Below are 23,780 nucleotides of genomic sequence, written 5' to 3'. Positions count from 1 at the left end.
CACAGTATTGGCTGTATCCACCTGCATCCTTTTTGTCTTTTTTTGGAAGAGATGATCCTGGCTTTCCAGTTGGTCTCCTTCACCTACATCTGGATCACATTGATACCAAATGTTTGTGCTGCTTCTCACATCAGGATGACACACCAGCGGTGCTCCTCTTCAATGAAACAAATCTGGTAAGATGCTCATAGTGCAGTCCATGGAGTTACTGCCCAGTTTCTCTCACCAGTTGCCTCAGACCGACAGGAAACCTAGAAGCATATCTTTAATGGTAGCACATCTTTGTAACCATGTCTGTCTCTGGAGATAGCATTCATGCATCATCATCAGTCACCTCTGTTTGACATCTGAAAGAGCAAGATCTTGGAATTTGCTGACATTTGTAAATTTATTTATGCTTATTTACGCAGAAAAGGGTTAAAGGGTTCATATAAGGATCCTCTTTCAGGGAATGTATTTCCTCAATTAGTAATACATTTATTACTGATATATTAAATACTTGTTTAATGTTTCCTCAAATGTATTTTGAGTGGAAATTAGTCTAAGCACCAACTTCATTTAATGTCAAGTATTTGTAGGGTATATAGTTTCATGGATTGATGAAATAGTATCAAAAGGCATTAAAGCCGTTTATCTTTCAACAATAATTTTCATACGTTTGACAAATCCGGAATATCAACACACGATCACTATTATCTTCCCATCAATAATCAGGAGCGTGTTTGGATGTGCTAGTAAGGGAGCTAGCTATCTGTGAGAGTGACCTGTTTGTACACCAACTTGCCTAGGGCTTTATAGGTTTTAGTACTAAAAATGCCAGGAATCCCTTCAGCCCCAGGCATACTGCAATGATTTGTCCCCCTACTACCCATATACCTTTAATAATCAAATAACGTCTTTGAGAAAGTCTTCCCTTTTCACCAAGCACCGTATTTCCAAAAAGACCCAACAGGAGAAATTGCAGAATGAAGATAAGAGTATCATCTGGTCAATCCTGGCAGCCAATGGGGTGACAGATGTTTAAGTTAGATTGTCCTCACATCCTGAATATGTATTATGCACTCACTGTAAGATCAGGAAAGAGAACATAAAATTTTAATAAATATCTTCTGAAGTCTCAGGTTTAATGACCAAAACCAAAAGAGGTGTGTTACTTGATTATGGATTCCTGCTCTGTGATTAAAAATCAGGGACTACCTCTCACACTTTCCTTCCACACTTCTGCTCCCAGACCCAGACCTGAGATGATACGAAGTCTTGTTCCATTTAACCACTTTCCCAGTCTTCTTCATAGCAATTAGCTAAGGAAATATTTGGGAAATGTAAGAGTATACCACCAGACTATGTATACCACCAGACTCTGTTTTTTTTTTTTTCAGGTAGCTTATTACATTTTATAGTATGTTTTATCTAATTTTAAAAATTAATGGACTTAAATGCTTAAAATATTCTCTCTCATCCAAAGAGTAGACTTGTACAGTCTGGTGGATGTTTAGATGAGGAGGAGAGATGATTATAGTAGCTAATTCATCACACCAGCCCACTATCAGTGGCAGAGTTGCTACAGAAAAAATCTACCATGTGTATTTTTTAGGTGACATTTAAAGAACAAGAGAAGAACATTGGTTCTTTGTGGTGAGGTAGAAATTTTTCTGCTGTTAAATGCCTCATTTTTAGATCCTATGTAAAGGAAAAGAAGAATTTTAGAGCCTACGCAAAAGCAGACTTCCTGCATAGGAAACGCCAGGATTTCGGCCATGTGGGGCCAATCATATTTGTTGTCACTTCTCTATATCCTAAATGAAGTGCTCCGTTGAGTCACAAGCCAGAATGGGATTCATTAAAATTTATGTCTGCTTCTTTTGTTCTTCAAAGAAAAACCCTCTAGGGCACTGGAGATTGCATAAACCATCACCTGGTCCAGAAGTAGCCACTTAGAATGAAACCCAGGCATTTCCCCGAGTGAGCAGGGTAATACAGCCAGCCAATTTCTGAGCTGTCACTCAAGCACTCTGTCATGCAGATTTTAGGGCATTAGACCAAAATACAGTAATTACTGTATACAGTCATTTTTTAGAGTAAGGGGCCCAGGAGTCTTCCTACCTTAGTATGTGAGTAGACAACTGTGAGGTTCTTTGCCCAACATCCAACCTGATTATCAGCCAATAATTAAGTAATGAATGAATGAATTAATAATCCACTCTTCTATAATGCAAGAGAACTAGTAGAGTGAACATGAAAGGAAGACATGATCTCTGAAAATTATAAGGGGGATTTATATATGCATTGTTTGGGGCCAGTTTTTATGCAACAAGTCTCTTAAATGTTTTGTTTTTAGTTCTTTTCATTCAGAGTATAACCTTAATTTTTAATCCAGAGATTCCCTTCTTTCGAAATCTAAAGACTTTAAAAAATATTTATTCAAAGATACCTTTTGTTTCCTAAAACCAAAGTAGGGAGAGGTGTGAATAAAGTAAGTTTGGCAGGTGGAAAATGTTCCCCTTTTACCTAGAGAAGAAATTTTGCTCCCGGATAATGCAAAGAAGATTAAGCAAATAGACTCATTGAATATTTATTCATTCTTTCAACAATTATATTGAGTGACATTTACGTGCGAGTGCTGGGTTGGGGGCTAAAAATACTATAAGAGCAACGTATTGACTCTGGCCTTGGAAATAATCAGCAGAGTGCTGGAGTCTGCTCAGACTGGCTTGCAACAGCCAATCGTTTTCAGGAAATTTATCAGCTGGCTGTTAAAAGCACACATTATTAGAAATTAAATTATATAAGCCTGCAATTAAATTAAATAATTTCTAAGATAAAGGTAGCAAATACTTAAAACTCACCACTTCCTAATGATTTCTCCACATTTTATTATCATCTGTTGCTCTTGAAGTTATTTTATTTAGGTCTATTGTAACTATGGTAGAAATACAACAATATACCATACTGTACCATTTATCCTATCCTATCCTATCCTATCCTATCCTATCCTATCCTATCCTATCCTATCCTATCCTATGCGCTAGGCACATCTCTGCCATGCATGTTGTTGGGAGCCTGAAATCAGCCGTGGTGGAAATATTTACACCATGGAAATAAAACACTATAAACTGGGGCTTTTTTTCCTAAAGAGTCACTTGTTAAACATTACCCTGAACCTAATGTAAAAGCCAGTAGATTCTCAAGCATGGTAAATCCAATGCTACCGCAAGCTAGACAGAAGACAGTGGCATAGACTACAACTACGAGGTATATGCTGCTCTGAGGGAAAATGGCTGGTCAGGTTCAGCCTTCTCTTGTTTTTGTTTGTCTTTTAATTTTTAACTTTTTTTTTTTCCTGAAACAAGGTCTTGTTCTGTTGCCCTGGCTGGAGTGCAGTGGTGCAATCGTAGTTCACTATAACCTCAAACACCTGTGCTCAAGTGGTCCTCCCACCTCAACCTCCCAAGTAGCTGGGACAACAGGTGTGTGCCACTACACATGGCTAATGTTTTGTTGTTGTTGTTGTTGTTGGTTGTTTTATTGTTTGTTTGTTTGTTTTTGGTAGAGATTGGGTCTCTCTATTTGCCCAGGCTGGACTCAAACTCCTGGCCTCAAATGATCCTCCAGCTTTGGCCTCCAAAAGTTCTGGGATTATAGGCATGAGCCACCATGCCCACAGCCTTCTCTTGTTATAACTTGAACCTTATGTGGCCAGATTTTCTGACTTTTTTCAAAAGAAGCAAGAAATCCAGGCTTTTCTCTGAATTTTTCCAAGTTAATATACCATGTGGACTGTTTTTAAAAAATGTCTGCAGACTAGCTGCTAATCTAATTTCCTCATTTCGCAGATGAGGCAACTGAGGCCTCCTCACTGAGCTTTTGGTCTGACAGAGGTCCAAGTGAGATGTGGGAACTGTAGTGTTTCAAGTGAAGCATTCTCTCTCGCTGGCTTTTCCACAGAAATGTTCATCTGCCTAGATGTTTTCTTTTACAAGAGACAGGCTATTGATAAAGTCAGGTATGTATTTCCAGAGTTCAGAAGTTAGGAGTTCAATCAAAGCCTTAAGATTCACTACATCTTATGTACCACATTTTCTCTAAGACATTTCAAAAACATCCAGGGTCTGGAAATAAACATTGGATCAAGAATTATAAAGGTTTTCTTCATGATGAAAAATTGGACCAACTGATTTTCCCACTACTTTACCTTATTCCTTGAATTTGCGTCCGTGTATGTAGCCTAATAGAACATTGTTGGTTCATTTTGTATTTTTCTAAAGAAAAACAAAAAGTCTACAAAAGGTTTTTAAAATGTTGCTTACATTATTTGGAACAGTTAACTGAGCTTCAGTGTGCACTGGTTCACAATAAAGCTTGACTCAGAAAAACATCTATGTTATCAAGAGGCCATGCTTCTAGAACTACAAGAAGAATGGAATGATAAGGTGGAGAGCTTTGACCAGATTCTTATTTGGAAAGGATTCTAAATGGCAAGTCCAATTTGGTCTAGATAATTTATGATACAAATAACAATAACAATAATGGATTTTTATGTGGAAAAAAATACCTAGAACCTCAAGGCTTTTGTTTTTCCAAGTTCACGTCTAATCGTTATTCATGAAACTACATGATATTTTCATGTTTAAAATCACAGCATAGAAACCGTTTTGTATTTTCTTCACTTAAGCATTTCTCACATTGCTTCACAGACACCATAATGCTATTTTTAATCACTCCATATTATTAATTGAATTAAAGGACAAGAATTATCTCCTTTGTTTCTGAACATTTATTTTCAAGTTTCCACTAAGATAAGTAACAGCAATAAATGTTTTCACACATGTCATTTTTTCCTTTACCAAGACAATTATGATTTTTCTGGAATTGAATAATTGAGTAACGCACATGAAATATCTTTATAGTTCTTGAGATGAATTTCTAGAGGAGTTTACCAATATGTATACTCCCACCTGCAAAATAGAAATATTTGCATTTCATCATATCCTTTTTTTTTTTTCCCAAGACAGAGTCTCACTTTTTCACCCAGGCTGAAGCTGGAATGCGGTGGCACAATCTTGGCTCACTGCAACCTCTGCCTCCCAGGTTCAAGTGATTCTCCTGCCTCAGCCTCCTGAGTAGTTGAAATTACAGGCTCCCGCCACCACGCCTGGCTAATTTTTATATTTTTAGTAGAAATGGGGTTTTGCCATGTTGGCCAGACTAGTCTCGAACTCCTGACTTCAAGTGATCCGCCCGCCTTCGCCTTCCAAAGTGCTGGGATTACAGGTGTGAGCCATTGCACCTGGTCTCATCCCTTCACAGCATGGGGCACTAACATTATTTTTTGTCTTTTGCTAATTTAATAGGTATAAAATGACAGTTATGGCTTCAATTGGTATCATACTCTTGACCCCCTCAATTAAATACTTTTAAATATGCTTATTAATTATGTCATCCCTTGGGTAAGTAGTCTCTTCATATCATACCTAGTTCTTTATTCTAGTTAATCCATCAAATATACAGACCTCCAGGCTCTAGGGAAAGCAGTCTTATAAGGCAACCAACCGAGTGTTTGTGACTCAAGTCAGGTGAGTTTTTATCATTCCACTTATAAAACTCTAATGCCACAGAATAAGTTAGGTGTCTTTACTTTTCCTCAACCAGTTCTAGTTTTTAATCCTTTGGCTACTATGTCCTCTTCAAAGACCCTCTTAGTCCCCCTGAGACCACTCAAAATCCAGCCTTTCCCTCCTCCCAGACCTCCACTTTCTTCGTCACACAATTACAGTAGAGTTTCTGACACTGAGAAGAGGGAGCATAGAAATATGTTTTCTTTGTGTGACCCAGGAAGGAAAAAGCCCTAACTGAAAGAGAAAAAACACACCTATTACCAAGACTCACACCTACTGTTTCTCAATCTTCATAATACTTTATGGGAAAGGACAAAGATGAGGAATACCGGTGACAGACTCTCCCAGGAATTGGGATATCTTCGCTTGATCCCATCAGGACTCAGACTCCTAGAAGATCCTCTCCTCAGACAGAACAAATCCAAAAGCTTCTTCTCAGTAGCTGCTAAACTGAAATCATTTTTTCTAGAATGAGGGAGAGGAGAGAAGACACAAAGGGGTTCAAAGTGATATGTGTATAGAGTAAGACTAGAACACTCTGAGCTAAATCTGATGCTGCATTATATAGTGATCCTTTATTAAGCAAATTTCCTTCTGTCTCCTTGGTTTTATTTCATCTTTCATTTTATTAACCTTCCTGTGTAGGCATCAGAGGCCTTCAAACCAGGGTGCCTGTCCTCCCGGAGTACAATGTATTATGCCTCTATGGGTAGATGCAAGGTATCTGAGGGGCATGTAGACATGAGTAGTTTTAAAACAGTTTTTGGATCTTTAACTTCCTTCTGACCTCTTTCTTAAAACTGATCTGTTCGCCACCTGCAGTCTCCTTTATTACCTCCATTTAATGATTGCTGTGTCCTACCTGGCAATATACAGGCATCCCTCTCCCTCTTCCTGAATCCTACAAGTATTGTCCCAGTGTGTAAAAAGTTCCTGGGTACAAAGAGATCATTAAAAATACTGTAGTTGAGATAGTGGATGACGCTACACAAGACATCCTTTTCTTAATAGCAATTCTCTATTTTTTGCTTTTAACAAAATTGAAGGAGGCACTAATTAATTTGTCAGATTATAAATCATTAAAATAATTGTTGAAGATAAACTCTACAGTGTGAGTTTTGAAAAACAAGTAAGGAGTTTAAATAATTAAGTTGCATTGTTAAAAGAATACTGAAACAAAATTTCTTCAAATTCCATGTACTTCCACATATATGAACAAACTTTCTCAATATTTTCATCTATAAAGATTAAAAAATAAGAATAGAATTAATGCAAAAAACCCAGCTTTATTTCTGCAACGAGTAATACCCATTTGCTGATACATAGAATAATTGGGGAAAGCGAATCATCACTTCATTAATAAATGCACTTTTAATAAAATTTTATTCTTAAATTTTAATAAGTATCAGTATTTATACAAATTATGTTTTATTCCATTTGTAATTGTCATAGAAAATAAAAAAGTCAATTTCTTTGCTTACACATTTTTCTTAAAAAAGATACATGATGGAGTGATAAAATTATATGAAATAAATAAAATGGAGATAGAAATTTTTTTAAAAAAAGAATGCAATAAAATTTCTGATTTTTAAAAAGCTTATTCGGGTATATTTAAATGCATAATGTGTATAGTTAGATTCATTGGATACACTTAAAGGAACAATGTGTTTTATTTGAAATCATCAATATTTGAGTAATTTCAAAATTTATGATGAAGAAATATAAATGTCTATTTAAATATGTGTGAGGGGAATATATAGATTTTCAAAATTCATTAGAAGGGTATTTAAGCAGCAGATCCTTTCTGGGAAATAGAAGATACAAAAAATACAAAAAAAGGCAAAAGTAGATAAATATGGAACATTTATTGTGTACCTGAAGAGCCCTCAAGTTAGAACAGGTGCATGTGCTTTCGCATGCTGCCAAGAGAGCATTTCACAGTGGGCTCTGCCTTTGGCATTCTTGGGATTCTTAATTAAGATTTATCCTTTTCAGTCTCATGGAGAAGTATGCTTCTGAGCAGACACATTAGTGACATGCCATTTAGCTGTATTAAAAGATTATTACCAAAGGGGTTTACAGATTTTCATGAGTTTTCACTCATAGCTACATTTCCATTTTTCTTAAAATAATAACAAGTAGCTAGCTTTTATTAAATGTCTACTATTTTCTAGGCCAGTGGATCTCTTGAGACATTGTTATACATGCAAATTCTCATACCCCAAACCTATTGAATCAGAAACTCTGGGCATAGGGCCCAAATAAAGCATAATTTGGATGTATGCCAATGAAGATAATATTTACTTTGGCTTGGTGCCTTGAACATAGTAGGCATTTAATACAAGCTAGCTGCTATTATTTTTTAATAAATTGTTCATTCTAGCTCCTTGGAAGAACTTTTCTAGTTAATTCTAACTCCTTGGAAAAAAATAGTTGTATATGTTCAATTATTCATGGGATATAATGGCTTAACATGTTTAAAATAAAACTCACTGCCTTCTACCAAAAACAGATTTCTTTTCTCAACTTCCGCATTTCTATCCATGATAAAATATACATCTATAAACCTCTGATGGTTTCAACCAGAAACTTCCCTATTGAAAGACCACACTGGGTGATCTCAGGTGCCCATAAGATGTATTCCTTCTAGCAGCTGCTCCAGTTTCTGAAATTCTCCCCATCAAAGTCACTTTATTGTGTAAGAAAGTTCACCTACGTGTCTTATATTAAAATTCACATCAGTTTTCTGGAGAAGACATGTTTTAATACAAAAGCATATCAGCTATTCAGAATGACTAGGATTCACTTAGTAGAGCCCTCAGGGTCTTGTGTTATTGCTCCTGCTGCCCACGATGATGGTGGTGATGATGAGGATGATGATGATGATGGTGGTGATGATGATGGTGATGATGATGATGATGGTGGTGATGATGCTGATGATGATGGTGTTGATGGTGATGATGATGGTGGTGATGATGATGATGATGGTGGTGATGATGGTGATGACAGTGATGATGATGATGATGGTGATGATGGTGGTGTTGATGATGGTGATGATGGTGATGATGGTGGTGATGATGATGATGATGGTGGTGATGATGGTGATGATGATGGTGTTGATGGTGATGATGATGGTGGTGATGATGATGGTGATGATGATGGTGTTGATGGTGATGATGATGGTGGTGATGATGGTGGTGTTGATGGTGATGATGGTGATGATGGTGATGATGATGATGGTGATGATAGTGATGATGATGATGGTGATGATGATGATGGTGGTGATGATGGTGGTGCTGATGATGGTGATGATGATGATGGTGGTGATGATGATGATGGTGGTGGTGATGATGATGGTGATGATGATGATGATGATGGTGGTGGTGATGATGATGACTGCCACCTTTTTCTCGAAAGAGGTGCTGAGCGAGGTCTCCCTCTGAAGGCTGCTGCAAGTCGCTCACAAAGGAGCTTTGCTACAACAGACATTCCCCCTCCACACCCACAGGATTGCTGAGAAGTAGGTGTCACAGTGCAGAAAACAAACCAGGGTGGTCCAGCAACCTGCCTAAACTCACCGACACAGGGAGAGACAGGGCCTTATTCCCAATCAGGACACCTAGGGCCAAGAGGCCATCGTGGGCTGCTTTCCTTTGCCCTAGAGAACTGTAGGTAAAAACAGACATCACCTACTTCACAATTTGACCTGGCTTCAGGTGTAAATATTGCCATCCCTCAGGTTGTGGAACCCCCGGTGGGAATTCTGCCCGGTGCGCTCTCAACCTGCATCTTGTATTTTCTGCTCATTTAGTCTTTGTAAAACACTGCCTTCATCTGTTTACAATCTTGCTGTCTTTTTTATTTTCTGTCGTAGTGCAGAGGTTGTTCGGCCTCAGTGACCCCAAGGATCACCTAGGTAGCTTGTTTGGGTGCAGATTACTAGGCCCTGCTTCCTAGGGGGCTGATTTAGTTGATCTGGGACAGGAGTCCATGAATCTGAGTTTTGATCACCTCCACTCAGGTCACTGGGATTTTCCAGGTCTAAAAACCGTATTCTGAGAAACAATACAAGTTTGTGCATTAAATCCAAAGTGAGTTTGCCACTGAAGGTGCTCTGAAATTTGGTTTACCTTATTTGCTCCACACTTATATAATAAAGAACAAATGTTGACAGCTATTTGGCTTAATATGAACTGAGAAAATGAGCTTTTATGTATGTATTTCAGAACATGCTATGTTGAGCACAGATGGCTAACCTAAATCAAAATATCCAGAAGCATATGTATCTCAAAAGTTTTTTTCTTCCCCCCTTTGGAGGAACAGCAAACAAGAAACTAGAATGAAGAAAGATGACAGTACCAAAGTGCGGCCTCAGAAATATGAGCAACTTCTCCATATAGAGGACAACGATTTTGCAATGAGACCTGGATTTGGAGGTGAGTATTATCCTCTCAAAACTCATCTCAAAACCCATCATACTGTCAAAATGGAAGTGAAAATTTAAAACAAGTAAGACCAAAATGCAAGTAAAGACCATCAGTTTAAAACAGAAAAAGAAGGCTTTTACAATCACCATCTCTTTAGTGAGAACAATTGATGAGTTATCCATTTTCAATTGACCAAAAAACTCATTTTCCTACTATGCACACTATAGTGAATAGTATGTGTTCCATAAATAGAGAGTGGATATATGTTGCCTATACACCAACTTATTTTCTAACTGAAATCCTTAAATTGGATACATATTATTTATAAAATCTTATTGAATATTCTAATGAGCTAGAATGCCTCTCTTTGGGGGAAGAACTAGTATGGCAAATGCCATGGCTCCCTCTGAACATACTCTGCTGAATTGTCTTTTAAAAATGATTTATCACTTCTAGCAATTAAGATTGATCCAGTGTTAGAATACTCCTTAATGTACTATCTTATTCCATCCTCGCAGTGACCCTATGAAATAGGCATTATCATGATACTTAATATCGCAACGTGAAAACTGGGTCTTAGAGAGGTTAAGAGACTTGCCCAAGGCCATGAAAACAGAAAGTGGTAGAGCTGAGTTGCGATGGCAGGTAAAGAAGATGAAAATTCATATTACAGGTACATAATTGGAACAAAGACTTTCTTCTCCTTAGACTGCTTAATGTACACATAATTGCATCACTGAGGGTACCAAGTTTTCCAACAATACACAGGGTATGGGGAAATCATCAGGTTAAACTCTCTGACTTACAGCTAAATCCATCCTGATTCTTCTTTCATTGACGGAGCTTTCCACTTCCACAATTCCTGAACTGACAACTTTTGAGGATCCTAGAGATGTGGAGATGAGGGAACTATGGATGAGGGTTAGAAGCAAGATCCTCTGGCAGTAGAACAGATACATCCTTCTGATGAATAATGAATACCGCAAGTGTTCAGGGCGGGAGATACTCTTCTCATGACGTGGTTATGACCAGGGGAAGTGCAATAGGCATGTAGGTACTGCAGAGAACTAACTTGTTAACAGGCAAAACAAAAACGTATGTTAAATATTCTTACGTTGAGGATTGGGTTTTTTTAGGGGGTGGTTGGTTGTTTTTTCAATTTCCTGAAATCCTTTTGATTCCAGTTCTTTTTTTGTTTGTTTTGAGAGACAGTCTCACTCTGTCACCCAGGCTGGAGTGCTGGAGTGCAGTGGCGCAATCTTGGTTCATTGCAACCTCCACCTCCTGGGTTCAAGCAATTCTCCAGCCTCGAGTAGCTGGGATTACAGACACGTGCCACCAGGCCAACCTAATTTTTGCGTGTTTTAAGAGAGACAGGGTTTCACCATGTTGGTCAGGTTGGTCTCGAACTCCTGACTTCAGGCGATCCACCTGTCTCGGTCTCCCACAGTGCTGGGATTACAGGTGTGAGCCACAGTGCTGGCCAATTCTAAAGGTCTGACCTTGATTTCATCACATTTGTGACTCAAACTTTAGTAAGTATCAGAATCACCTGGGGGTTCTGAAGGCACAGCTTACTGGGTTCCACCCGCGGAGTCTCTGATGCACTAGGTCCGGGTGGGGCCAACGATTTGCCTTTCTAGCAAATTCCTAGGTGATGCTGCTGGTCTGAGAACCACAATTTGAGAGCCACTGTATTAGGTGATCAACATCAGATGAAATCATGGTGAGTTGAATTTTTTGTTTTGCAGAGCATTTTTCACACTTGTTGAATCATAATTTAAGATTTAATAAGGCTTGAGATTAAGCAAGTTTAGAAATATGTCTCTTTTTTTTCTTCTGAGACTCTATTTCTTTATCTTTTTTTACTTTTCTTCACTACTTCTCTTATGTATCTTCCTAACGACCGTTCTCGATGGACTGTTTTTCCCCAATCAAATTTTCCCAAAGTTTATATAATAGGCTCTGCAACTACTACGCAGATATTCTGTACCTTGGACTCTGTGATTTTACAAAAGCTCTTTAAAATATTTCCCCTACCACCATATAACAAGCAGAATCTTCAGTCGATAAATTTGCTTGGCTGTGGGTTTTCGGCCACCAGGGAGCGCCAGTCACACAGGAATGGCTTGAAACTGGCCACTCCGGAGCCACCGTTGGAAGCTCTCTACCTTTTCAACACAAATTCAAAAACCTGCCCTAATTCCAGTCAGGTTAGATTCCTCAATTAAATTCGCTCCTATGCTAGAGGAAAGGGTTTTTATGGAGATTATTTGAGGCCGTGGAAAGGAAGAAAGATTGAGAGAAAAATGACTATCCTTGAATGCAGACCTTTGAACCAAGCGGTCTAGAGAGGCTTTGACACTCAAAGTGGTCCGTGGACCAGCTGCAGAATCACCTGGGAGTTAGAAATGCAGATGCACGGGTCCCAACCCGGGATTCTAAATAAAAATCTGCAGTGATTCCCCTAAATCTTACAGTTTGAGAAGCACTCCTGTAGATGAGGAAGAGCCAACCCTCCTCTTTTATTTTAAAACATGTATGCCTTCATTCTCCATCCCTACCTCGTCCTCACCCCCCAGAAAAACATGAAATTGACGTGACATTTCGACTCTGCTTGATCTGTTAGAGATACATTTTAATATTTTTTTAAAATGAAAACGCATTTTTTAAAAAATACTTTCTTTCCTGAGGCGACTTTGTGGGGTCATTAAAAATGCAATTGAAATGTGCTGCTTAGTGGCAGGTGCAAATCATCCCATGATTAAGAAATTTTTCTGACAATCATAGACTGGGGCAAAATGGTGTCCAAATGACTTGTGTGTTTAATCAGTTTGAGCAGAAAAATCCATAAATTCAGTCAGAAGTGTCAGTCTGGTAGCTCTGTGAAATACACCCCTTAACCTTCTCTTGCCTGTCTTGGTCAGAGCAGTATAAGAAGCTCTTATACCAGTGACCCATTTCTCTGTTCTCACGGCTGCCTTCCTTGGGGGAAATCAAACTGCAGGATATCAAAGACAAGCTTTAATTTATCTTCTTTCTTTATGCTTGTCCGCAACACAAACACACGCACATAGTGCTTCCCTCTTGAGCTAAATGTAACTTCAGCACTTCTCTTGCCTTAATGTGTTTTCCTAATTAGCTTTAACATTAAAACCAGCTGCTACTGCAGTGTTTTTTACTTTTATAAAGCATTAGAAGATTAATTGACTCATTATGTGGAAACAGGAGGATATAAATTTAGGGGAGCTTTTTGTTTAACTTGGGTTATAAATTGCAGCTCATTTTCTTTATTTATGTTTTCCCTACCTTTTACATCTCCCATAACTAAGGGCTTTTTGTTTTAGTTTTATAGATGATAATTTCTTTGTTTCTTCAAAGTGAAATCATTTCAGTATGTAGATAGTGGCTACAGAGTCCAGACAAAAGCTAAAGTTATAAAAGCTGCTTGCACAGTCTTTGCTTGTCAAAGGAGAAGACTATACTGTGAGTCAGAAGGATCTGGCTACTTTCCAATCATTAACTTTGGGTTTCAGGCAAGTGTTGTAACCTCTCTGAGTATGCACTCCTTCGTGTCAAGTGGAGCTAAAATCAGTTCTCTCTAGCTAACAAAGCAGCTATAATTAAAAGATTAGATGATATATTATATAATGAACTTTAAATGCATTATATAAGTCAGATGTATAACTTTTATTTAGCCCTCATTATTCCAGCCTGCATAAAAACCAAATAGATGCTATATCTTTCCATATACAAAAAAGATTATAAATGTGTGTACTACTACCTAGTTAGTGAACCATCATCATAATGGTTAATATTTATTTAATTTTCACTATATTTTAAATGCTTTAGGTACTGAATTAATAAAAGTACCTAAAAATTATTATTTACACTGTTACATTTATTACTGAGCCAATAGATAACGAAGAAGTTGGTTTTAATACATCTGAATGGAGTTAGGCTAAGAACTTGACAAGTTTTCTATCACATAATCACAGCAACCCTATAAAGTAGGTACCATATATTTGGTTCTGTTTTACAGATTACATGAGGAGTTGAGGTATTTACAAAAGTTTGGCACTACCTCAGGTTTATATGGCTACAAATTCCACGGATTTTAATCCACATGCTTACTGCCACCTTCTATCTGTGACTCAGCTCCTTCTTTGTAAAAAGAATGATCTTTGGAGCTTTTATCTGGCTCCCAAACTGTGATTCTGCATCTTGTCTTTACATGCTGCTCACTCTCTGCTCTGTCCTCAAGAATGCTAGAGCATAATACAGTTCCTCAAACCCATGAATAAGGTGCAGTGCGACATGGAGCTCAAACAAGGCAGAAGTGATGTCCTGGCGCAGTGGCTCACACCTATAATCCCAGCACTTTGGGAGGCTGAGGTGGGTGGATCATTAGAGGTCAGGAGTTCAACACCAGCCTGACTAACATGGTGAAATCCCGTCTCCACTAAAAATACAAAAAAATTAGCCAGGGGTGGTGGCACATGCCTGTAATCCCAGGTCCTCGGGAGGCTGAGGCCAGAGAATCGCTTGAACCCAGGAGGCAGAGGTTGCCATGAGTCGAGACTGCGCCACTGCACTCCAGCCTGAGTGAGACTCCATCTAAAAAAAAAAAAAAAAAAAGAAAGAAATGAGGCCAGACAGCACCCAAGAGCATACATTTTCCTTGCAAACGGAAGAGCTCATCCCCACCAGAACCAGTATAAATCTGGAGGACTGAAGGAAGAAATTGAAGTTATTTCCAGAAACCCATTCCTAACAGACAAGCTATGTTTTAACCCCCATCTCAGATCAGCCTGCAAACAACCCTTAGGCTTCAGTGCTTGGGCAGCAGTGGCATGAATAGGTCTTTGGAGGACAGTTTTATGACTGTCCCCAGGCTTGCAGAGACAGTTGTCAGCAACTAGGATCTATTTATAAATCATGAGGTACTGACTGCAAGTTGCTCTCTGGCTTAAAAAAAAAAAAAAATGCTGGAAGCACTGTATCTTTTTCTTTTTTTCTTTTTTTAGTGAACATTGGATTCATTATCTAAATGTGGGTAGGATTGGGAGTAGCGGCTTGCATTCCTAAGGGGCAGGTTTACATTTTTGCTTAATTGCAGTAGTCATAACATTTTTTATATGCCATTTGTTCACTACCAACTAAGTTCAGTAACTGTATTATGTCTAATCCTCAAATGAGTCTCCACGGTGAGTATTACTAGACAAATTTTATAAATCAGGGAAACTAAGCTTAGAGACCTTATTTACTCTCATTCACATAACAATTGTGGAGCTGGTTTCAAACTCTAGCCTGAGTGACTTTAATGCTAGAACTTCATTTGGGGCATTCTGCCACTCCTCTAAGACCTTTCCAAATTTTTTCTTCCCTTGGAGTTTTGGAATTATTGGGAAGATTTAGTCAATCTAAAATACCATGGCATTTTATTTGGAGCCATGGCGAAGATATTTTCATGAACTGTTATTTTGATAATTCTACTAATTCAAGAAAAAAGGCACATACACAGAAAAAAGCACCAGAGCAGAACCCTATGAAGGAATAATAGTGAGATGTTCCCAAGTTAATGCTTAATCAAAATTACCATTAAACACCATGTAAGAATTGTCATAATTTGGCCAGGTGCAGCGGGTTACGCCTGTAATCCCAGCACTTTGGGAGGCCAAGGCGGGCAGATGACCTGAGGTCAGGCGTTTGAGACCAGCCTAGGCAACGTGGTGAAACCCCCATCTCTTCTAAAAATACGAAATTAGCTTGGTGTCGTGGCATATGCTTCTAATCCTGGCTACTTGGGAGGCTGAGGCACGAGAATCGCTTGAACCAGGAGGCAGAGGTTGCAGTGAGCTAAGATTGTGCCACTGCCCTCCAGCCTGGGCGACAGAGTGAAACTCTGTCTCAAAAAAAAAAAAAAAAAAAAAATCATCATAATTAGTGTTGTAGGATATATAGTAATTGATCCAATATATCAGGAAGAAGATGGAAGTTAAGATGCAACTGAGGTATTCCAGAAGCCTGAAGCAGGAATATATTTGCATGCCATCCCTGTGCCTGGCCAACTGAAAACTTTCAAAATAAAAAAATGATACCGAGGGCACGGACTTGAGGATCCAAAAGAGGGAATTTGTTAATAAAGTGAAAGTGACATCAGTTAATTCCTGGAAGAGTCACAGAAAAGATACAGGGACTGGCAAGACATACCTTGGGTTTCTATAGTATTATGCATGTAAAGGGCTGTTGAATTATAGGCATACCTGTTCCACGTAGCACATCCAGGCATTACGTAGCCTCAGCCTCATTAAGGAAGCTTTTCAGGCTTGACTCCTCTAAATCTTTCTTTGTTTCTTTTATCAAGAGCATTAATCTGTCTGTTTTGAATGGTTTTCAAATGATTATAATGCATTTCTCAGGACTTTACCCATTCTTCTTTCTGAAGGGTCCCCAGTGCCAGTAGGTATAGATGTCCATGTTGAAAGCATTGACAGCATTTCAGAGACTAACATGGTAAGTTTCTTCATGGGATATTGTTCTTCATGGGATATTGTCTGAAAAGACAGAAACTCGACAGTGTCAAAATCACTAGTGTTTTAATAAGTCATTTTAACTATGTATGTTATTTATGTCTCCTACTTTGCTTAATAATAGGGTCATGATTGCTCGGCTCTCTTCTATCTACTTCATTTTACCCTGGATTACAATTCTCATTCCCTTTCTACTTTTCTATTTTCCTTCCAATGGTTTTCTAGTGGTGGAACACTGTAGAACATCATGATATGTTTACCTATGTAGCAAGAACTGGGAACAATTGTATAAACAGAAGGATGACCGTACTGTATGTGCAATATGAAATCTAAATCATGAGTCTTTGCCCATAAAATAATAAACGGTTGAACCAGCATTGATGGACTGCTTTCAAATATGTCAAATGATATTAATTTTGCTTACCTGTAGACAACTAGTAGCAGAGGGATAAATACTTTTTTTAAATTCATGGGACTAAAAATTTAATTAAAATTTTGTCTATTCCCTTATATTTTTCTAGAGATCTAAAAGAGACTGCCATTATTTAATTTTGCAATGAAGCATCTGTATTTTCCTAGAGTATTATTCACTCTATGAAATATCCATAAAACTTGAAACTGACACCTTATCTTCAACCTTCCTGTTAGCCTTTTTCTGTCCTTTATGACATTTTGCATGCCTTGCTTTTTTGTTTCTTCTTCCCGTCCCTTAACCACTTTAGCTATTTTTATGTTTTAATATTATCAACTGTAATTTTCCATTTTATTTTCTCTATTCCCAATTTAGGACCACCTTCCTTGTTTACATAATTACCAGAGACATTTTTTAATTAAGTGATTTTAGGTTTTTCAAGTTGTTTTGCTCTAAGAAAGAATAGTTAATACCATTGCTAGCTTATACATACAAACTCCTACATATTTGTTTTCAGATATATTTCCTTTTTACCCACTCTTGTTCTGTTAATTTGTTCATGTAGTTTCAGAGTTTGGTTGAGCCCTCTTTAGTTTGTTTTTCTATCCCAAAGAAAGAGTGCCTTTATAGCTTCAAATTTTCAATAGCTGTTTCCTTGCGGTCTTAGTCTGTTTGTGTTACAATAAAGGAATACCTGAGGCTGGGCAGTTTATAAAGAAAAGAGGTTTCTTGACTCATGATTCTGCAGGTCGTACAAGAAGCATGACAGCGCCATCTGCTCCTGGTGAGGGCCTCAGGAAGCTTCCACGAATGGCAGCAGGCATCACATGGCATGAGAAGGAGGAATGGGGGGTCGAGGGAGGTACTAGGGTCTTTCAACAACCAGCTCCGGGTAGCAGGGGTGAGGAAGGGAGAAGACTGTCATGGGAAATAATTGAGAACTCATTCATTACTAACAAGATGGCTCCAAGCTATTCCTGAAAGATCTGCACCCAAGACCTAAATACCTCCTGATATGGTTTGGCTCTCTGTCCCCACCCAAATCTCATCTTGACATGTTGAGGGACAGACCTCACGGGAGGTGATTGGATCATGGGGGCAGTTTCCCCCATGCTGTTCTTGTGATAGTGAGAGAGTTCTCGTGAGACCTGATGGTTTGAAAGTGGCAGTTTCCCCTGCACATGCTCTCTCTCTCCCTTCTGCTGCCTTGTGAAGAAGATGTTTTCTTCACCGTTGCCTTCCGCCATGATTGTAAGTTTCCTGAGGCCTCCCCAGCCATGAAGAACTGTGAGTCAATTAAACCGCTTTTCTTTATAAATTACCCAGTCTCAGGTAGTTCTTTATAGCAGTGTGAAAATGGACTAATACACCTCCCATCAAGCCCCACCTCCAACACTGGAGATCACATTTCAATACAATATTTGGAGGGAACAAACATCCAGACTCTATCATGTGATCTCACCTAATGGCTATGTATCTTTATATTTAAACGCTTTTTCTATCTCATTTCTTTCTCCTCAGTTGCTGTCTTTTCCATCATCATCTTTAGATGGATCTTTTTCATTTTCTATCAATACTACACCACCTTCAGGTGTTAATGACAAAGGCCCTAACTGGTACCTACTAGTAAGATGCAGCTTATGAATATGTTTTGGTTTGGTTTCAATTTTATATTTGGTTTGAATTTTAGTTTTTTTTCTCCATTCTACCCAAAGTACTAAACAATTTAATGTTTGGGCCAGGAGCAGTGGCTCATGCCTATAATCCCAGCACTTTGGGAGGCCGAGGTGGGCAGATCATTTGAGGTCAGGAGTTCGAGACCAGCATGGCCAACATGATGAAACCCTGTTTCTACTGAAAATACAAAAAACTTAGCTGGGTGTGGTGGCACATACCTGTAGTCCTAGCTACTCAGTAGGTTGAGACAGGGAAGTAACTTGAACCTGGGAGGTGGAGGTTGTAGTGAACCAAGTTCGCACCATTGCACTTAATCCTGGGTGACAGAGTGAGACTCTGTCTCAAAAAAAAAAAAAAAAAAAGGTTTGAATGCCTTCAGATGGGGCCTGTGCCCTCCAGTTTGTCCTGGAGCCCGTGCCTTGCTTTGCTCTAGAGTCAGCCTGCTTCTTTCATTAAACTTGCCCACCTGGTCCTTGGAGTCATTTGAGATCACAGCTTTTATCCAGATGCTTATTGTCCTTTGTTTTCTACTTTAAACATGGCAGTCTGGTTTTCTGTTTGTTTTTTAATAAAACCAAACCAAAGAGTACCTCTTCCATGAATTGGGAAAAGTTATTTTCTTTTCAAACGCCATTTTCCATCTGAAAAGATTTAGTTTGTTGTTTATCCAATCTCCTCATTTGATGGCCATTTTTATGTACATGAATCCTTGAATTTCATTCCATTTTCTGGAATATTTTACATGTGCGTTCTTATAAAACTTTCAAAAGTTGCTTTTATACATACTTTAGAGTAAGTATTGTTGATACATAAACTCTAGCATATATAGTGATTTTCAGAGTGTTACATTTTAAAATTTAGATTCTATGTATTATTTTTGTAATAATGCAAATACCGTAATTAAAGATAAAAAGAGACAGAAAGTGAATAAACAGCTGTTAAGGAAGGGACCTAGAAAATATCAATCACTAAAATCAAATAATCTTTTCCTCTATATCCTTAATCCATATTTTTTTATGTATAGTGATTCCTCCAACTCACTAAAGGAAAAGTTCAGGACACATAAAAATTCTAGAAAAGTCTAAACAAAATCTTCTATGACCCATTACACCTTGTTTCAGTCTGTAAACTCTTCAGCTAATGGTCTGTCTCGTCTTTATCATTATCTAATTCAATATTTATTTCAGTTCAATGTGAGTCTTAAAGATTCATTTGCCATTCCCCTCCAAAAGGGAACAGCACTAAGAGGACTCGCTACTCAAAAGAGATTGGTTTAGAAGATTTTGTCGCTTTCCTACCCAAAGGCAGCTCTTTTACTGATATTTCCTCGAGCCTGTTGTGCTCTGAGATCAACCCTTTATTTCCCCTCTCCTGGCATATTATCCAAGTCATTTCATTTTTTTTTTTTTTTTTTTTTTTTTTGAGACGGAGTCTCGCTCTGTCGCCCAGGCTGGAGTGCAGTGGCCGGATCTCAGCTCACTGCAAGCTCCGCCTCCCGGGTTCCCGTCATTCTCCTGCCTCAGCCTCCCGAGTAGCTGGGACTACAGGCGCCGCCACCTCGCCCGGCTAGTTTTTTGTATTTTTTAATAGAGACGGGGTTTTACCGTGTTAGCCAGGATGGTCTCGATCTCCTGACCTCGTAATCTGCCCGTCTCAGCCTCCCAAAGTGCTGGGATTACAGGCTTGAGCCACCGCGCCCGGCCTATCCAAGTCATTTCTGAATGACGCAGTTTGCATCTAAAATCCTTGTTGTTTCTCACCAGCAGCACCCAGACCTGGACATCATCTTTACTCCCTGAATAAGGTTAGCTGTGCTAGTCTGTATCAGATCAAACTGGACTGGGTTCACATGCCCCGTTTGAAAATGCTTTCTAATTGTCAGTGATTCGCCCTCTCCCACTAGTGTTGTTTTTTTGTCTTTGTTGCTTTGTCTATTTGGTTTTGCTTCTCATTTATCTTCTTTCTACTCTCTTGTCCACCCTAACTTCACTTTCTATCCATTTAAGTTTTGTCTCACCCGCTTCCCAGAATGCTGTTTGGCCTGCTCCTAATGATAGCGCCAGCGTGTGGTGACTTGCTGTATCACTGACATGCACCAGCATCTGCTATTCGACTGCATAAACTCAATGTTTGCCTAGTGACCTTCAGATCAGACAGAGCATCTAATTCTAAATATATGCTTATTAAGGCACTCTGTGCAGTAACCCACACAATTCCTTGTATTATGTTAATGAAAGAACCATTCGGTTTATTTGCCCTCACCCTAATTCAAAATTACACATGGCTAATGTTCCTTGATTAATCCAGAGCCATAAATCAATATAGCTCTATTCTGAACCTAGGACAAACTAGCTCATAATTAATTGGTGACTCATTCAGAGTTTACTGAAATGTATCCTTTGTTTGTATAATAAATGCCAAAGTTCTATGATATGCACTAGTTCAAGAAAAATTTGATTATCATTGGAAAAAAAAAGATAGTAAGAAGTAAGCAATTGTGAAATAGTCAGAAGTAAGCAATTGTGAAATAGTAAGAAGTAAGCAATTGCAAAATAGTAAGAAGTAAGAAATTGTGGTTGTCCAACAGCCAATAATTTGGATGAAGCTGGGGGAGTTTCTATTCAAACGACCAAATATTTGGAACATCTGAGAGCCAAACAAAACTCAAATTATTTATGAAATGAACTGTTTTTTCCAATATAATGCTAGTACAGTTTTTTCCTCTCATCAATACATTCTTACAATGTAAGAATAAACATTAACAATTCAAATCCCTGAGCCATACTGAATCAGAATCTCTGGTAACTAGCTTCTGGGAAATGTGCCATTTCAACAAACTTCAAAAGTTAATCTCTGCACACTAAACTTTGAGAACTACCATTTCACAATATGCTTTCTGTCTCTCAAGCTGAGAACAATTCTGTCTGTGTCCCAGGACTTCTGACAACTTGCTTTACACCAATAGCTCTAATAAACGTTGTATCCATGTTTTTGTGGGAGTATAGTTTATTCGATTTGGGAAAACTTCTTTAACAAAAATCACATGAGTATCAATACAAAATCAATTTTAAAAGTGATTTATTTAGAATGAAAAAGGAAATCACAGTAAAATAATGGACAATAAAGTAGTAAAGTTTCAGGTTCCTTTCTTCTGAAATCTCTTTAGGTTATTTACCAGAATGCTTACACAGAAATGCTTCCCATTTATAACCTGGTTCCCCTTCCCCAACTTGAATATTCTATTATAACTCCCAGAAATTCTCAACATTCACTAGACTTCATGTGAAGGAGAAGCTCAAAGCACAACCTTCTTAGCTTCAACCTGAAACTACAATATTAGCCATTCACTTAAAAGTCATTAACACCATGGGAATGAGTCCTGGGACTAATAGTGTTGAGTGGTCATCCTGAACCATGTTCCTACTGGTTTTGATTGGTCTCTTTTTCTCTCTGTCTAGGACTTTACAATGACTTTTTATCTCAGACATTACTGGAAAGACGAGAGGCTCTCCTTTCCTAGCACAGCAAACAAAAGCATGACATTTGATCACAGATTGATCAGAAAGATCTGGGTGCCTGACATCTTTTTTGTCCACTCTAAAAGATCCTTCATCCATGATACAACTATGGAGAATATCATGCTGCGCGTACACCCTGATGGAAACGTCCTCCTAAGTCTCAGGTAAGGAGAGCTGCCTGTGGCCTTTGGCTTCCTTGTACTGCAGCTGTCTGCACCAAAGCTGATGGTGCTGGTTTCAGATGAAACTCCCAATGTTGCTGTCTGTCTAATGCTGCTGGAGATTGGGGCACAAGCATAAGATGTGATTTTCCCCTGGTTCTAACATCTTGATTTTTAAAAATGATTTTCTATTCTAACTATACCCAGGCTGGGTATATGTTGGTTAGACAAATAGAGTGGAGCTGAATTATGGAACTCCTAAAATCTGGCACAGAATATTATAGGTAAACAAGCCTGTTTTCCTCCTCAGCAACTCCACCCCGTCCCTGCACCCCCCCAAGCAGTTTTGGAACCTTGGATTACCTAAATAACTTTTCTTAATTGTCTCCTTCATTTTTTCATGGGAAGCTATAGCTATCATTCAAGCTAACACCAATTTGCTTTCTTTTTCTTTTCTTTTAATTTAAAATGTGCATTCCAACACTTTGCTATAACAGCTCTCCCTTTTTAATGTTCCATATTTTCCTTTAGTCAAATGAGTCCTGTGCATATTGAGTGGCTTATCATGGATAATTCTAAAAATGTTTGGTAAACCCAAACAACTCAGCTTTTTTTAAATGTCCTACAAACCTTAGAAAAATTCTAAAGTAGGGTGAAAAAATGATTCCCCAAAAGATATCCAAGTCCTAATTCTTGGAACCTGTGAAGCTTATCATGTATGACCAAAAAAAAAAAAAAAAAGAAGAAGAATCCTCACAGATGTGATTAAGTTAAGGATCTTGAAATAGGGAAGAAATTATCTGGATTATCTGCTTGGGACTAAAATGCAATAATAAGTATCCTTATAATAGAAAGGTAGAGGAAAATTTCATGCATACAAAAGAAGAGAAGGCAATGTGATCATAAGCCAAGGAATGTTGGCAGCCACCAGAAGCTATAGGACACATGGATTTTCCCCCTAGAGCTGCTAAAAGAGAAGGTCCTTTATGACACTTTGATTTCAGCCCCATGATACTGATTTCAGAGTTCCAGCCTCCAAATCTGTGAAAGAATAAATTTCTGTTGTATTAAACCACCAAATGTGTAGTAATTTATTACAGCAGCAGTAGGAAACTCAGATTATTTTTGCTCATTAAAAATACCTTACCGGCTGGGCGCGGTGGCTCCAGCCTGTAATCCCAGCATTTTGGGAGGCCGAGGTGGGCGGATCACAAGGTCAGGAGATCGAGACCATCCTGGCTAAACCGGTGAAACTCCGTCTCTACTAAAAAATACAAAAAAAAAACTAGCCGGGCGAGGTGGTGGGCGCCTGTAGTCCCAGCTGCTCGGGAGGCTGAGGCACGAGAATGGCGGGAACCCGGGAGGCGGAGCTTGCAGTGAGCTGAGATCCGGCCACTGCACTCCAGCCTGGGTGACAGAGCGAGACTCCGTCTCAAA

General features: G+C 38.6%; 1 protein-coding gene across 1 annotated transcript in view; it reads left to right on the top strand.

Moving 5' to 3' along the window:
- Positions 1-51: 51 nt before the first annotated feature.
- Positions 52-23,780, top strand: part of GABRR3 (gamma-aminobutyric acid (GABA) A receptor, rho 3) — a 55,772-nt gene continuing 32,043 nt past the window's right edge. Inside the window, exons 1-4 of the mRNA XM_011986861.1 lie at positions 52-176; positions 9,939-10,051; positions 16,491-16,558; positions 22,123-22,346. Coding sequence (XP_011842251.1) covers positions 52-176; positions 9,939-10,051; positions 16,491-16,558; positions 22,123-22,346 — 530 coding nt within the window. The remainder of the gene's footprint in view (positions 177-9,938; positions 10,052-16,490; positions 16,559-22,122; positions 22,347-23,780) is intronic.

Source organism: Mandrillus leucophaeus, unplaced genomic scaffold (genome assembly GCF_000951045.1).
Source record: "Mandrillus leucophaeus isolate KB7577 unplaced genomic scaffold, Mleu.le_1.0 Scaffold1080, whole genome shotgun sequence".
Classification (NCBI taxonomy): Eukaryota; Metazoa; Chordata; class Mammalia; order Primates; family Cercopithecidae; genus Mandrillus; species Mandrillus leucophaeus.
The sequence above is the reverse complement of the archived record's forward strand: the minus strand, read 5'-3'. Positions and strand labels throughout refer to the sequence as shown.